General features: G+C 38.2%; 2 protein-coding genes across 2 annotated transcripts in view; both read right to left on the reverse strand.

Annotated features, from left to right (window-relative positions):
* LOC146382740 (uncharacterized) overlaps positions 1 to 2,605 on the reverse strand; it is a 38,546-nt gene extending 35,941 nt beyond the window's left edge. The window contains exons 1-7 of the mRNA XM_084936757.1: positions 2,458 to 2,605; positions 2,218 to 2,256; positions 1,865 to 2,126; positions 1,642 to 1,756; positions 1,188 to 1,272; positions 994 to 1,106; positions 696 to 909 (exon numbers count right to left, since the gene is read on the reverse strand). Of these exons, the coding sequence (XP_084792883.1) occupies positions 696 to 909; positions 994 to 1,106; positions 1,188 to 1,272; positions 1,642 to 1,756; positions 1,865 to 2,126; positions 2,218 to 2,256; positions 2,458 to 2,536 (907 nt within the window). The 5' untranslated portion in view covers positions 2,537 to 2,605. The remainder of the gene's footprint in view (positions 1 to 695; positions 910 to 993; positions 1,107 to 1,187; positions 1,273 to 1,641; positions 1,757 to 1,864; positions 2,127 to 2,217; positions 2,257 to 2,457) is intronic.
* Positions 2,606 to 4,972: 2,367 nt separating this feature from the next.
* LOC146382741 (intestinal mucin-like protein) lies at positions 4,973 to 10,276 on the reverse strand. Its single transcript, XM_084933662.1, has 9 exons — positions 10,033 to 10,276; positions 9,834 to 9,938; positions 6,391 to 6,431; positions 6,189 to 6,305; positions 5,988 to 6,086; positions 5,769 to 5,896; positions 5,606 to 5,646; positions 5,404 to 5,527; positions 4,973 to 5,306 (listed from the first exon to the last, which is right to left on the reverse strand). Exons 1-9 carry the CDS (start codon positions 10,256 to 10,258, stop codon positions 5,096 to 5,098), a joined length of 1,092 nt encoding a protein of 363 aa, XP_084789788.1. The 5' UTR covers positions 10,259 to 10,276; the 3' UTR covers positions 4,973 to 5,095.
* Positions 10,277 to 12,575: the final 2,299 nt, after the last annotated feature.

The following is a 12,575-nucleotide window of genomic DNA, read 5'->3' on the forward strand; positions in this document are numbered from 1 at the left end:
CCCTAAAATAGCTAAAACTAAAAACAAACTAAAAACTACTTCCAAAAACATTCAGCTTTGATATTAATGAGTTTTTTGGGTTCATTGAGAACATGGTTGTTGTTCAATAATAAAATTATTCCTCAAAAATACAACTTGCCTAATAATTCTGCACTCCCTGTATACTGGACTGTATGTAGCGGAGATGACAATAAAGTTTACTTTGACTTCAGCAGCGAGCAGGCGCACCGAGGGCTCTTGCGTTCACTTTTCGTGTATAGAATTTCGAAAAAACATCGGTGCAAATTATAAGTCTGTATCATAATATCTGGTGTTTTCGTGTTTGTTGGTTTGTTTTTATTTTGTTTTATTTTGCGAGTTGGTTATTAGATGCTGCTCCAGCCGGTCACAGAATCTTCCGCCCTCCCCTCTCTGCGCAGCAAGCAGCAGGCGCACCTCGCAAACGAAGGGCGCCCTTACTCCCAGCAAATGGGCAATAGAAAACCGATCGGTGCCTATGCCATTCCCAATATGCGCTGGCTGACGTCGGGGCAGCATGAGTACGAGCATTATTATTATTATTTTTTTGCAGATGCCCGTGATGCCGCCCCCCACCACGATGCCGCCCTGGGCGACCGCCCGTGTTGCCCGTATCTAAAACCGCTACTGGATGTTAGTACAGTGAAAACAACAAATCCCCTTGTTTATGTTCTTACCACAGAAATTTGGGTTCTTCCACTGCCCTGGTGTTCCGCCTGCATGAGCACACTGACGGGAGTACTCTGACATGGTCGCACACACACAAGACGTATCATTGCTGACACAGGAGCACAGATCTTCCTTACAGGCGTTAATGAAGGACTCGGTTTCAATCAGGCCTTGACAACTGTCAAATGCACTTTCATTCTTCAGTTTCTGGCAGAGATCTTCCTGTTGGTCAAAGATTATTATGCATTTAATATTATGCATTTAAATATATGTAAGATACTTCCAAGCAAAAATAATTTGACATACCGGAACTTCACATGACTCTTTGGCTTTAAAGGACGTGGTCTCACAATTGTCAGACAGACCACTGATTTTCCACTTGTCCCCATATTCCTCAATACAGTAAGAAGCCCCTGTATCTAATAGGAAATTATGTTTTAGCAAGTGTGATCACTGAATTGGATTGTAGTCTTCTTTAAGCTTTAGGATTTAGTTCTTACCTGAATTTGTGAACTCATTATTCAGTTCATTGAAGTCACCACACAGACCACAAGTTTGATTTCTGAATTTTGCATCCAGTTCAACCTTAAAACCATTTCAAAAATTAGATATGAATTAAATGCAGAAATAAAGATGAAATCTATAATTACTATTTGAATAATACAGGGCAGTGAGGAATACTCTGGTAAAGCTGCTTTTTACCTGTGCTAAAGGTAATATTAATTAAAAAACTGAACATTTCTGTAGCAATACACAACACACACAAGTGTGTTTAAATCATATAGCACACTTTGGTAGTTATTTGTTCACTGTAATATGCAGTATATGAGATTTATTTGTATCAAGCACAAAATCCACATAGCTTTCTTTAGTAATTATAATCAGCATAATTTATTTATTATAGATTACTTCAGAAACATTAGTGGCATCGAACACAGTAGGTAAAAAGCATACCCAGAGGGAGTCTTCTTGATTCCACATTAAGACCAATCCCAGCTTTGCCTGAACTTTAACATAGGATGCAATGCTTTCTACTGAAATGCCACCCCGACTGAAGGGTATTTCAGCACTATAAGGAATAAAAAAAATAATCATCATAGTTAGATTAAATATTAATCGTCTATTAAACCAGTGCATCAGCTGTCAATGAAAAATCACATTTGTAAGACAGACTCACGGTTCATTGTTGATTTTGATGAATCCATTAGCTAATTCCACAACTTCACCATCAAGTTTCATTGTGACTTTCTTTATGGTGGTAACCTTATCGGACTCCTGTCGTTGGAGCTCAATGTTGAAACTGTTGTAGTCTGCCTTACACTGGGATGCAAAGATGTAGCTGCAAGTGGATGGAAGCCTGAACAAATTCCCATCAAATGTCTTAAAGTGGTAGTTTCCCCATGTGCTGCAGAACTGGTTGTTGTGAGATGGGCTCACTACTATTTTGAAAGAAAATAAGTCATTACACTAGTGTAATGGTTAATCATTTATTTATTCATTGCGTTATTTTGTCTCTGAAAAAAAAATTACCTGTAATTACTGGAATTTTTCCAGTGTCCTGAACCGTGACTTAAAAAGAAGAAGAAAAAGAAGATAAAATTTATAACACCTACATATCGTCATTTTGTCAGAAGACAAATATGACTTGTACTTGAGTTCTGTTCATCTTCATGTAACACAAAACAGAAGAAAAAAAAGCTGAAATAATTAAAGTTTCATCTTCACACAGTCATGGATACCACTCTCTTTGTGTTACAATAGTCTACATACCAATGGTGGCTGCTGATAGGCCAAGGCAAAGGCTGAGCCATGGTATCACCCATTCTAGCTGCATGCTGGCTGACCTCATGGCTTTGAGCAATCCCTGTCCAGAGAGAGGGAAAAGTGCACCAACTGATACCTCACTGAAAGGGCCGTGTAATATAGTTCATTTGATGTTTGCAGTGTAGGAGGAGCAGAAGATGCATCCTGGGTGTTCACCTTTTTGTCTACATTAAAATCACACCCATGAAGTGTCTTATAACAACATTTCATCTTCATCTGTTTGAGTCATGATATATTTTGTCACTCCCTCTCTCATGCTCCATACCTCAGTTTTAATGCTAATCTTGGATAAACATCAACATTATAAAGAAAAATATTTTAAACTGAATTGTCATATGTAATAGAGTCATAAATCACATTGTTATAATTACACAAAATGTGTCCTAAACCCCCAAACTGCTCCTTTTATACCTGACTTTTAGGACCTCCAAGCCTGTAGTTGTGTTCATTATCAGTTAGAGCCCCTCCTCATTCTTTTCTTCTTCTTCTTTGGTGCAATACTATAAATACAGTGTACCCCTTTTGCCTCTCCCCTTTTTCTACAATTCCCCTGTGGGAGAGGTGGGTGTCATTTCTTTCCAACACCTTAAAACACACATAATTCATATTTAGCCACCCTGATGTTTATGATTGCGATTTTAGTTCAGTTATTGTCATTATTAAGCCTGTTTTTGTAAGATGTTATAAGTGTGTAGTATGTGTGTATCATAAATGTGTTTTAGGCGCCATTAATGCTAGCATGAATATATACCCTTGCTAGCTTGGGAGCTGTGGTGGGTTGAGCTAACCCTCTTCCCCACTGTTTGTATTTGGTCGTAGGAGCTGGAGTGGGCAAATTATTTACTTGGAGGTCTTTCTTTCTTTTACCTTTTTTATCAGGTACGTCGGATTTCATGTTGTTGTTTTTGTTTTATCTTATGTCAAATATGTTACGTGTAAATGCATATTTTATGTTTAATGTAAAAATAAATGCCAGCGCCCTTTTTCTACAATTCCCCTGTGGGAGAGGAGCTGGAGTGGGCAAATTATTTACTTGGAGGTCTTTCTTTCTTTTACCTTTTTTATCAGACACAACGCAGAATCACACCGGTTACACATACAGTTTGTTTGTTTTTATTATGGAACACTTTCAGGACAGATTTTCATGAGAACGACACATTGTCAAACAAGGATTGCATGCTTTTCTCACGTCATTGTCAGAAAGACCAGCCCAGAGAATTTGAACTGTGGGTTGGCCTCCGTATCTTTCACTGACATAAGTAAATTTGCTGATGTAAAATACATCTATGAATCACTGAATCATACTTTGAGTAAACATTTGTCAAAGATGTGTAGATATGAAAGGGTTTACACACTAAGACTGTCTGCTTTGTCTTACCAGGTAACTTTATTCACATTTAAGTTAAGATTTAAATACATGATGGGATGTATATGTAATCAGCATAAGTAGCTTTGGATTAACATACAGCAAATGCTGAAATGCTGAAAAAGTGAGATGATGAGACTGATGTAATTCTGAGGCTTTACTTTTATGCGAATGATGATGTCCATTTTTGGTGATGAGAACTTCACAAGTTTGTTGTGTTATCTGGATGACCTTATGGTCTATGCCCCATCCGAACAGGTGGCTCTTGAACGTCTGCAGATGGTTTTCTCACGACTTTCTGCCAACAACCTGAAGCTCGCACCTAAGAAATACCACATAGTTTTAAATTAGTCAGTTAGTTTTTTTTACATGTTGTTTTGAGTGTAATAAAAATGTTGAGATAGAACCTTTGGTATAGCAAAAAGTTTTAATAGTTATAAATATAAAGATAAAACCTAATTAATACAGAAAATACAATTACCTAGCAGTGTGTGTATATAAAATAGAATCTTCTCGATAGATGCAATGTTTCTAGTAAAGATATCTAAACAATGATACTAGCACTTCTGTCTTAACAGGCAAACGAAGGAACCTCGATGATGAAAACATGGGGGACTGAAAAGTGCAGCCAAAGTGGAGGTGCCCTTAAGTCCACATTCTATTTAATGGCCACTAAGGGGGCAATAACTGTGGCTGAAAAATGATTGTAGGTTTTAGAAACATTTATTGGAAAATGACTCTCAGCCCTGACTCCTATAAAAATATTCCTAATGTGTTTATGGGTTTGGTCATTTATTTTGGGTCATATTGAATATTGTGGGTAAATTATAGTGATATTTAAGGTATCAAAAAGTATCATAAGTGGAGACATGACAAAAAATCTTTACAGGACAAAATGATAACAATGGTAAATGAAATTCATTGATACCTCGGTGGCTGGATTACCATCACATCAAAAAGTTAAGGTTATTCAAGTATTCTCTTAATTTTGTTACACAGTCGTTTGCATGTGTATTGTGTGTGTGTATATGTATATATATTACCAAATTTTACAATACACATGGAGCCTGTCAAAATGACACATGAACTGAGTTGCATCCTTTTTATTGAATCAATGTTCATAAATGCTCTCCTTATATTGGCATTTATTTTGTAGACATTTAATGATTGCTTTAATAATATGGGAGGAAACGTGTTCCTCATACACAGACTGGCTTATCACAGCAGTGTGAAGCTTCGCTTCCTGCGAATATGTTGTCCAGCAGCTGCGGTGCATTCTGTGTTGGTACAACCACACTCCTCCACATACATGTATGTGTAGGGGACCGTGTCTCCATTTGGGCAGACCAGGTCTACAGTGCGATTGCTGAAGCATGTCTCCTTACAGCAGGAGCAAGAATGCTGCATAACTGCTGCTTCTTTAGAGTACCTGAATACAGAAGAGGATGGGTTTAATCAATACTGAAACTATATAATAGTATTTTTTAAAACGTTTCAGAGGAAATTATTTTTAAGATTATCCTTACATGGTATAAGTGTTGCAGGATCCTTCACAGTATGGCATATCTACCTCCTGGGCAGACGTACAGTTGTTGTGTGTAACATTGGTTTTCATGGACATGAACTTGCATGCCTTCTCCTTCTCCGCGCCTTTTCAAAAAAGATGCACAGTTAGCCTATTTTACTTTAAGTATCTTAACCTAAAACAAACTCAAATGTTATACTCACAAATTTTACAACAGCCGTTTGCTGCAGTTTGAATTGTGCCCCAAGAAGGAAAATATACAACAACGACTAAATACAAGAAAATATACAGCAACAAAAGTTGTTCAACTTCTGTTCACTCAGATGAATGCAAACAAGATGAATAATGAGAAAATGGATACTTACAGGTTGACAGCTGCTCTCATTGAATACTGGGCAGACTGTGTGTGAAGTGCTTGTTGTTAAAATCTCACCATTCTTAACACAGGTATAATTATTACATCTATTCTCAGTTGGTGACCAGGTTTCTCCTTGCTGAAGATAATTGAGAGAGAGATATATGTACACACACATATTTTTTTTAAACATAAATAAACATAAGCATGTGGCCTTGCAGCCAACTTACAGACAAGAGTTGCTTGGCTCTGTTAATATTGACAACACAGTGTGTCTGCACACACTTCCCGCAGCACTCATCTGAATCGGTTTTCACATATTCATATCCCTGAAAGACAAAGAGAGGGGGCACATTTTGGTTGCCAAGTACAATATAACAAAGCTACATCTACACTACACCGATATTTTTGACATTGGGTTTTTTCCTTACCGTGTCACAAGATTTGTTACATTCCTGATCCTCACAGCTTATTTTGAATATAGTAGAATTTTGTTCAGCCTCACAGGTACACTCCTGATATACAGACCCAGGAACTGAAGAACCAGGCTAGCAGATAAACAGAAAATAGCCATACTGAATTATGTGCAGCAGAAGTCCTTAAAGGTAATAAAATAATTTTCTTCCCATTTACCTGGTACGCAATCCCATTGCGATCACAAACATTTTTAGGCTCTGGGAAAAAGTACAAAATGACCAAAAATAAGTGAAAGTGTTATTGTTATTATTAGGTTTTACATCAATTTAAGCTTTAGCTTTCCACGAAGGCTAATTTTTTAGCCAACTATATGAGAAAAACTAGTCTAAAACTAAGAAACACTGAGAGGTCTACAGTTACAATTTGAGAACAATATTGTGGCAAGCGCAGAAATCTTAACAAGAAAGCACCACACAGAGGTTGAACCTACTGTTCTACCACAAACTGGTATGGGGAGCTCCTTTTTAAACACTTGCTTGTGCTACACTGTGCTTTTAATAAAACAAGAACATTTAAACAGCAGCACATGCCCCAAGGCATGATGGGAGAGAACTAGCTGCTCCCCCAACACGCCACAATATAATGTAGAAAACTCATTAAACAAAGCTATTTGAAATCAATAGTTACATTCTTCAATAATGAATCATGCCGCTTAACTGTGCAGCACCTCACATTATGCATTTTTAACATTGCAGGTTATACTTGGGCTGAAGTTGGGTCGTGGAGGCAGTAGCCTAAGCAGGGAAATCCAGAGCCTCCTCTCGCTAGCCACATCCCCCAGCTTGTCTGGGATCAGCTTATCAGGCCAGGAGAGAGACAACATTTCTCCAGCATGTTCTGGGTATACGGGCCTCCTCCCAGTAAGACATGCCTAGTTGCAACACTACTCAGAAGGCGACGCCTAAACTGGCTACTTTTAATTCTTTGTGGAGAAGTGAGGACTTTACCCTGAATCCCTCTGAACCCCAAATGACTGATCTCCTCACCCTGTCACTAACAGTGTTGGGCAAGTTACTTTGAAAAAGTAATTAATTATAGTTACTAGTTACTTCTTCAAAAAAGTAACTGAGTTAGTAACTGAGTTACAAGATTCAAAAAGTAACTAATTACTTGAAAAGTAACTATTGCGTTACTTTTAAAAAAATGTTTAACCCTCTGGAGTCTAGGGTATAATAATCTTTGACTACTTTTGATTTTCCCTCCACATTTCACCTTTAAAAAGTATTTACTTTGACTTCTTTGGTATCATTCTTTTCGGCACAACCTCACGCGTCTGAATTTACAGTAATGTTTTCATTTTGACATACTGTATTAACACAATTGATCTAAAACCAGACAAAAAACATAAAATCCGAGTAGAAAGTTATATTTTTTACTGTAACAGCCACAAACATGTTTATTGAATCATATTTCATAACTTTAAATGCAAATATAAATTGTAAATTTTAAAATCCTATGTACAAGTTTTGCAAACAACAATGGTATTTGCAGCCATTTACCTTTTACCCCTTTTTTAAATAACCACTTTGTCAGGGTCCTGGGTCTCCTGACCCAGCGTTTTTAGTTCTTTGTGATTTTTGTATTATTGTACTTGTGTGTGATTTATTCTATGGTTTCTAGTTTTGATCCCTTGCCCTTCATGTCTCTGTGTCCCCTCTGTTCTGTCTGTGTCTGCATGTTTGAGTTTCCCTCTGTGTCTTTTGGTTCATCGAGTCCTCTGCCTTACTGGTTATGTCTCAGTGTTTCTTAGTTGCTGTCTCCACCGTGTCAAGTTCGCGTCTCTGTGTCATACTTCCTGTTTTACTTTGAAGGTCCGTGTCTTATGTGAATGTGTTCAGTTACGCTTCCTTGTCTCGTCAGTTCTTATTTCCCCCAGCTGTGCTCTCCTTCTGTGTCTCATTCCCCTCGTTACTTCCCAGTGTATTTAAACCCTGTGTTTCTCTGAGTCAGTGTTGCGTTGTACCCTCAACAAGCTGTGTGTTTTGCCTCCAGCGCCGGTTCAGTATTTCTGCTACAGTGTTTTAGTCCACCAGTGTTTTTGTTTGTCTTTTGGTGAGTTTAGTTTAGTAAGAGGTTTTTCCCAGAAATAAAGCTGCACTTTAAGTTGTATTTCTGTGTCTGAGTCCTGCATTTTGGATCCACCACTCCTGCTTGCCTGCCTGCCACACAGCCAACCATGACACACTTCAAACTATTTACATAACAATCAGCTGTTCTGCATTCAATAAGATGCCACACAAATTATTTGTGCCACTCCAAAAAAAATAATTTTTGTCCACTATAAAGGAGAACATAACAGCCTGATACCTGCAGGTCTGACAGCATCAAGTGTATCACTCATCCTGTGTTTTACCTGGAGACAGCAGTCGCCTCATTGTTCTGACACACAAAACAAAAATTTCCACAACACTACACACTAACTACACCAGGCAACACATTAACTACACACTCCAAACACGCTAAACTTCACAAATCTCTAAAATCTCAAAACTTGCGCTCTCTCTTTTTCTGCTGTCTTTCTCTCTCTCTCTCTCTCTCTCTCCCTCTCTCTCTCTCTCTCGCCGTCACTCCTAAAACTCCCCCCTCTTCCTAAACAACCAAATGTCATGTTGCCATATCATTTTTGATTGGTCGACATGGTGCATTTTTCCACCAAAACGAACGGGCTGTTTTTTGTTTTGTTTTTTAATTTCTTTTGGTCATAAGCGGAGAGCGCTTGCTAGCGCTGTCCTTAGACAGTAAATGTGACGAAACTATTCAGGAAAACACACCCGTATATATTGTTTATCATGACTGTGGTTTTACGTGGCCTATCAACACAATTTAAAAACTGGTATATATCACCTTGTTGCTTTGTCGTCTTGAAGTGGTCATGTGATTGGCTTACCACAACTACTTTATTCTTCCTCAGCCAAACAGCAGCACTCATGTGATTGTTTTGCCCCCTTAGCTCCAGGTGTTGTGCCAAAAAGTGATCGTTTACCAGAAAGTGCTTGCTGTCCGCGGGAGCGCGCAAAGCTGCGTAAAGCTGTAGCTCCCAGATTACTTACAGCTACTTCCGTGCAACTGATATGTGGTGCAGGGACCTGAAGACAGCTTCAATCGTCTGTTTGTTGAAAAATAGTAATGCGACTGTGCCACATTTTCTTGTTAGTAAATGGAGTTGTAACGATAGGAATAGTAATTAGATTACTCGTTACTGAATAAAGTAACGCCATTAGTAATGCCGTTAGTAATGCCGTTAGTAACGCTGTTACTTGTAACGCCGTTATTCCCATCACTGGTCACTAAGAGAATGCCCATCCATTGGGGAAAGCTAATTTCCTTTGGCTGCATCTGCAATTTCATTTTTTCGCCTTTAAAAGAACTAATAATAATAGTGTTCACAGAAAGATTAAGTGCCAAGATCAAGGTTTCTGGTGCTTCTCACCAACAATGGTCTATGTGATGGCAGATGGCTTAACATTAATACATAACAATTAACAGGCATTTGGTTTCAATTAAAATGTAAAACAATTGGATTCTATGACTAGTAAGTCTGGTACCCACTAGTGACAACAGTAACGATTAGTCAACGGTCTGATACATTTCCTACCTACCGCATTTAAGTTCTGAACAGCATTTTCCCTTGGGAACACTGACAGGTGGCTTTTCTCCAATTGAACATGTCACATGTATGTCTGGGCAACTGCCAGGTTTACACTCTGTGGGGATGGTAAAACAATTATTCAAAGCCACGTTCAAGAATTAACGTCAACCAACATTAATTCAAACATATTAAACACAAATCTGTCTTACGGCAAACAGGGGTAGAGCAGCAGGGATCTGATGGATCAGTTTGGTTGATGAGGACAAATCCATCATCAGAGCATTCTGTTACGTTTGGTTTAGGGCACTCCTTAGGCTTGTAAGTCACAGTCTTTGTGGATTCTTCACAGGTGCAGTTCTGGCATTTGAGCTCAAATCTTTCATTGACCTGAAAAAGGAATGGTATATAATACTTGGGTTTACTTTCTAAAGACATTTTATTTACTATTTGATGATTTCCTCTTGCAGCTAAACAATAAAGGTTAGGATTTTAACTGAACATGAAAAGAAGACTTTGCTCACCTCACGAGATTACCTTCAGGATTAAGACATCCTGTTGAAAAGAAATTATTACATTTTGATTGTAATTAATTGCAAACATAATCATTCATTCACTGCATTCAGTAATCTGTTTTCTTATCTTCCAAGTGTCAAAGCTCAGTTCATGTTAAAGCCATTTGTGTTTATCTACTAAAAAACACTGTCAAGCCTCAAATGAGGACCTGGGCCCAGCTAGTGAATCACTCTGAAAGTAGTTAAAATTTTCAAAATTAAGGATATATTTCTAATTTATTAATTGCTAATTTTTTTTAATAAATATGTACTGCCCACAATGATAATAGTCTTAGAAATTTCTTGGGTACTCAATACATGTTATAATAAATATACGCCTTTTCCATTCTAACTTGCATGTCTTCACAGGTTGGCCGATCCGCAGGACCACAAGGATTGTAAACTTGGTTTGATGGACAGTCTATGGCTGTTGTTGAAATATAAAAACAAATCACTAAAAAAATACTGTTATTCTATTTAAGAATGATCGTTGATCGTTGATAACTGTAGTAAAAACCATCAAAGGTAATGTAATGAGGATCTTCCCCATCCTTCACATTCACCTAAAAAGATGAAAAACAGTTTATAATCTAAAATGTTTTTTTTTTTTTAAAGTAAACTAAAAAGTATTTTAACCACAGAAAAACTTACAGTCACGAGCGTATTGTTGACAGCACTGGTAATTCAATTCAATTTTATTTACATAGCGCCAAATCACAACAGCAGTCGCCTCAAGGCGCTTTATATTGTACAGTAGATACAGAGAAAAACCCAACAATCATATGACCCCCTTTGAGCAAACACTTTGGCGACAGTGGGAAGGAAAAACTCCCTTTTATCAGGAAGAAACCTCCGGCAGAACCAGGCTCAGGGAGGGGCGGCCATCTGCTGCGACCGGTTGGGGTGAGAGAAGGAAAACAAGATGAAAGACATGCTGTGGAAGAGAGACAGAGATTAATAACAGATATGATTCAATGCAGAGAGGTCTATTAACACATAGTGAGTGAGAAAGGTGACTGGAAAGGAAAAACTCAATGCATCATGGGAATCCCCCGGCAGCCTACGTCTATTGCAGCATAACTAAGGGAGGATTCAGGGTCACCTGGTCCAGCCCTAATTATATGCTTTAGCAAAAAGGAACGTTTTAAGCCTAATCTTAAAAGTAGAGATAGTGTCTGTCTCCCGAATCCAAACTGGAAGAAGAGGAGCCTCAAAACTGAAGACCTCCCATTCTACTTTTAAATACTCTAGGAACAACAAGTAGGCCTGCAGTGCAAGAGCGAAGTGCTCTAATAGGGTGATATGGTACTACAAGGTCATTGACATAAGATGGGGCCTGATTATTTAAGACCTTGTATGTGAGGAGCAGGATTTTGAATTCAATTCTGGATTTAACAGGGAGCCAATGAAGTGAAGCCAATACAGGAGAAATAAGCTCTCTCTTTCTAATCCCTGTCAGTACTCTTGCTGCAGCATTTTGGATTAACTGAAGACTTTTCAGCGAGTTTTTAGGACATCCTGATAATAACGAATTACAGTAGTCCAGCCTGGAAGTAATAAATGCGTGAACTAGTTTTTCAGCATCACTCTGAGACAGGATATTTCTAATTTTAGAGATGTTGCGCAAATGGAAGAAACCAGTCTTACATATCTGTTTAATATGTGCGTTGAAGGACATGTGTTGGTCAAAAATGACTCCAAGGTTCCTCACAGTGTTACTGGAGGCCAAGGTAATGCCATCCAGAGTAAGAATCTGGTTAGATACCATATTTCTAAGATTTTCAGCTCCGAGTAAAATAACCTCAGTTTTATCTGAATTAAGAAGCAGAAAGTTAGCGGCCATCCAGGTCTTTATGTCTTTAAGACCTGCAGTTTAACTAATTGGTGTGTGTTATCTGGCTTCATGGACAGAGTTGGGTGTCATCTGCATAGCAGTGAAAATGTATGCTATGTTTTCTAATGTTACTGCCTAAGGGAAGGATGTGTAACATAGTTAAATAGAGTTGAAGTTAAATCCCGCTAAATGGAACATTGGCGCCACCTACTGTTGAAAAAGTCACCCTGCAACATTCACAAAGAGCAAGGGATTCTGGGTAATCCTCAGAATAATGGAGGATTCTTGCTAGGTAAGGAATGCGCAAATGTCGTGGGGAGGAAAAATCATATCGCAGGCTGTTAAAGTAATATAGTCTGACCCGATT

This window comes from Perissodus microlepis, chromosome 7 (assembly GCF_051167445.1).
Source record: "Perissodus microlepis isolate ML-2025 ecotype Zambia chromosome 7, ASM5116744v1, whole genome shotgun sequence".
Taxonomy (NCBI): Eukaryota; Metazoa; Chordata; class Actinopteri; order Cichliformes; family Cichlidae; genus Perissodus; species Perissodus microlepis.

What these genes read in the sequence shown, in the direction of transcription:
- LOC146382741 (XM_084933662.1), bottom strand. Translation starts at nt 10,258, where the DNA reads ATGTCTTTAGAAAGTAAACCCAAGTATTATATACCATTCCTTTTTCAG. An exon ending in GTAACAAATCTTGTGACACG is followed by an intron (nt 6,087 to 6,188) that starts GTAAGGAAAAAA and finishes TTTGTCTTTCAG; the next exon opens with GGATATGAATATGTGAAAAC. An exon ending in AAACGGCTGTTGTAAAATTT is followed by an intron (nt 5,528 to 5,605) that starts GTGAGTATAACA and finishes TTTTTTGAAAAG; the next exon opens with GCGCGGAGAAGGAGAAGGCA.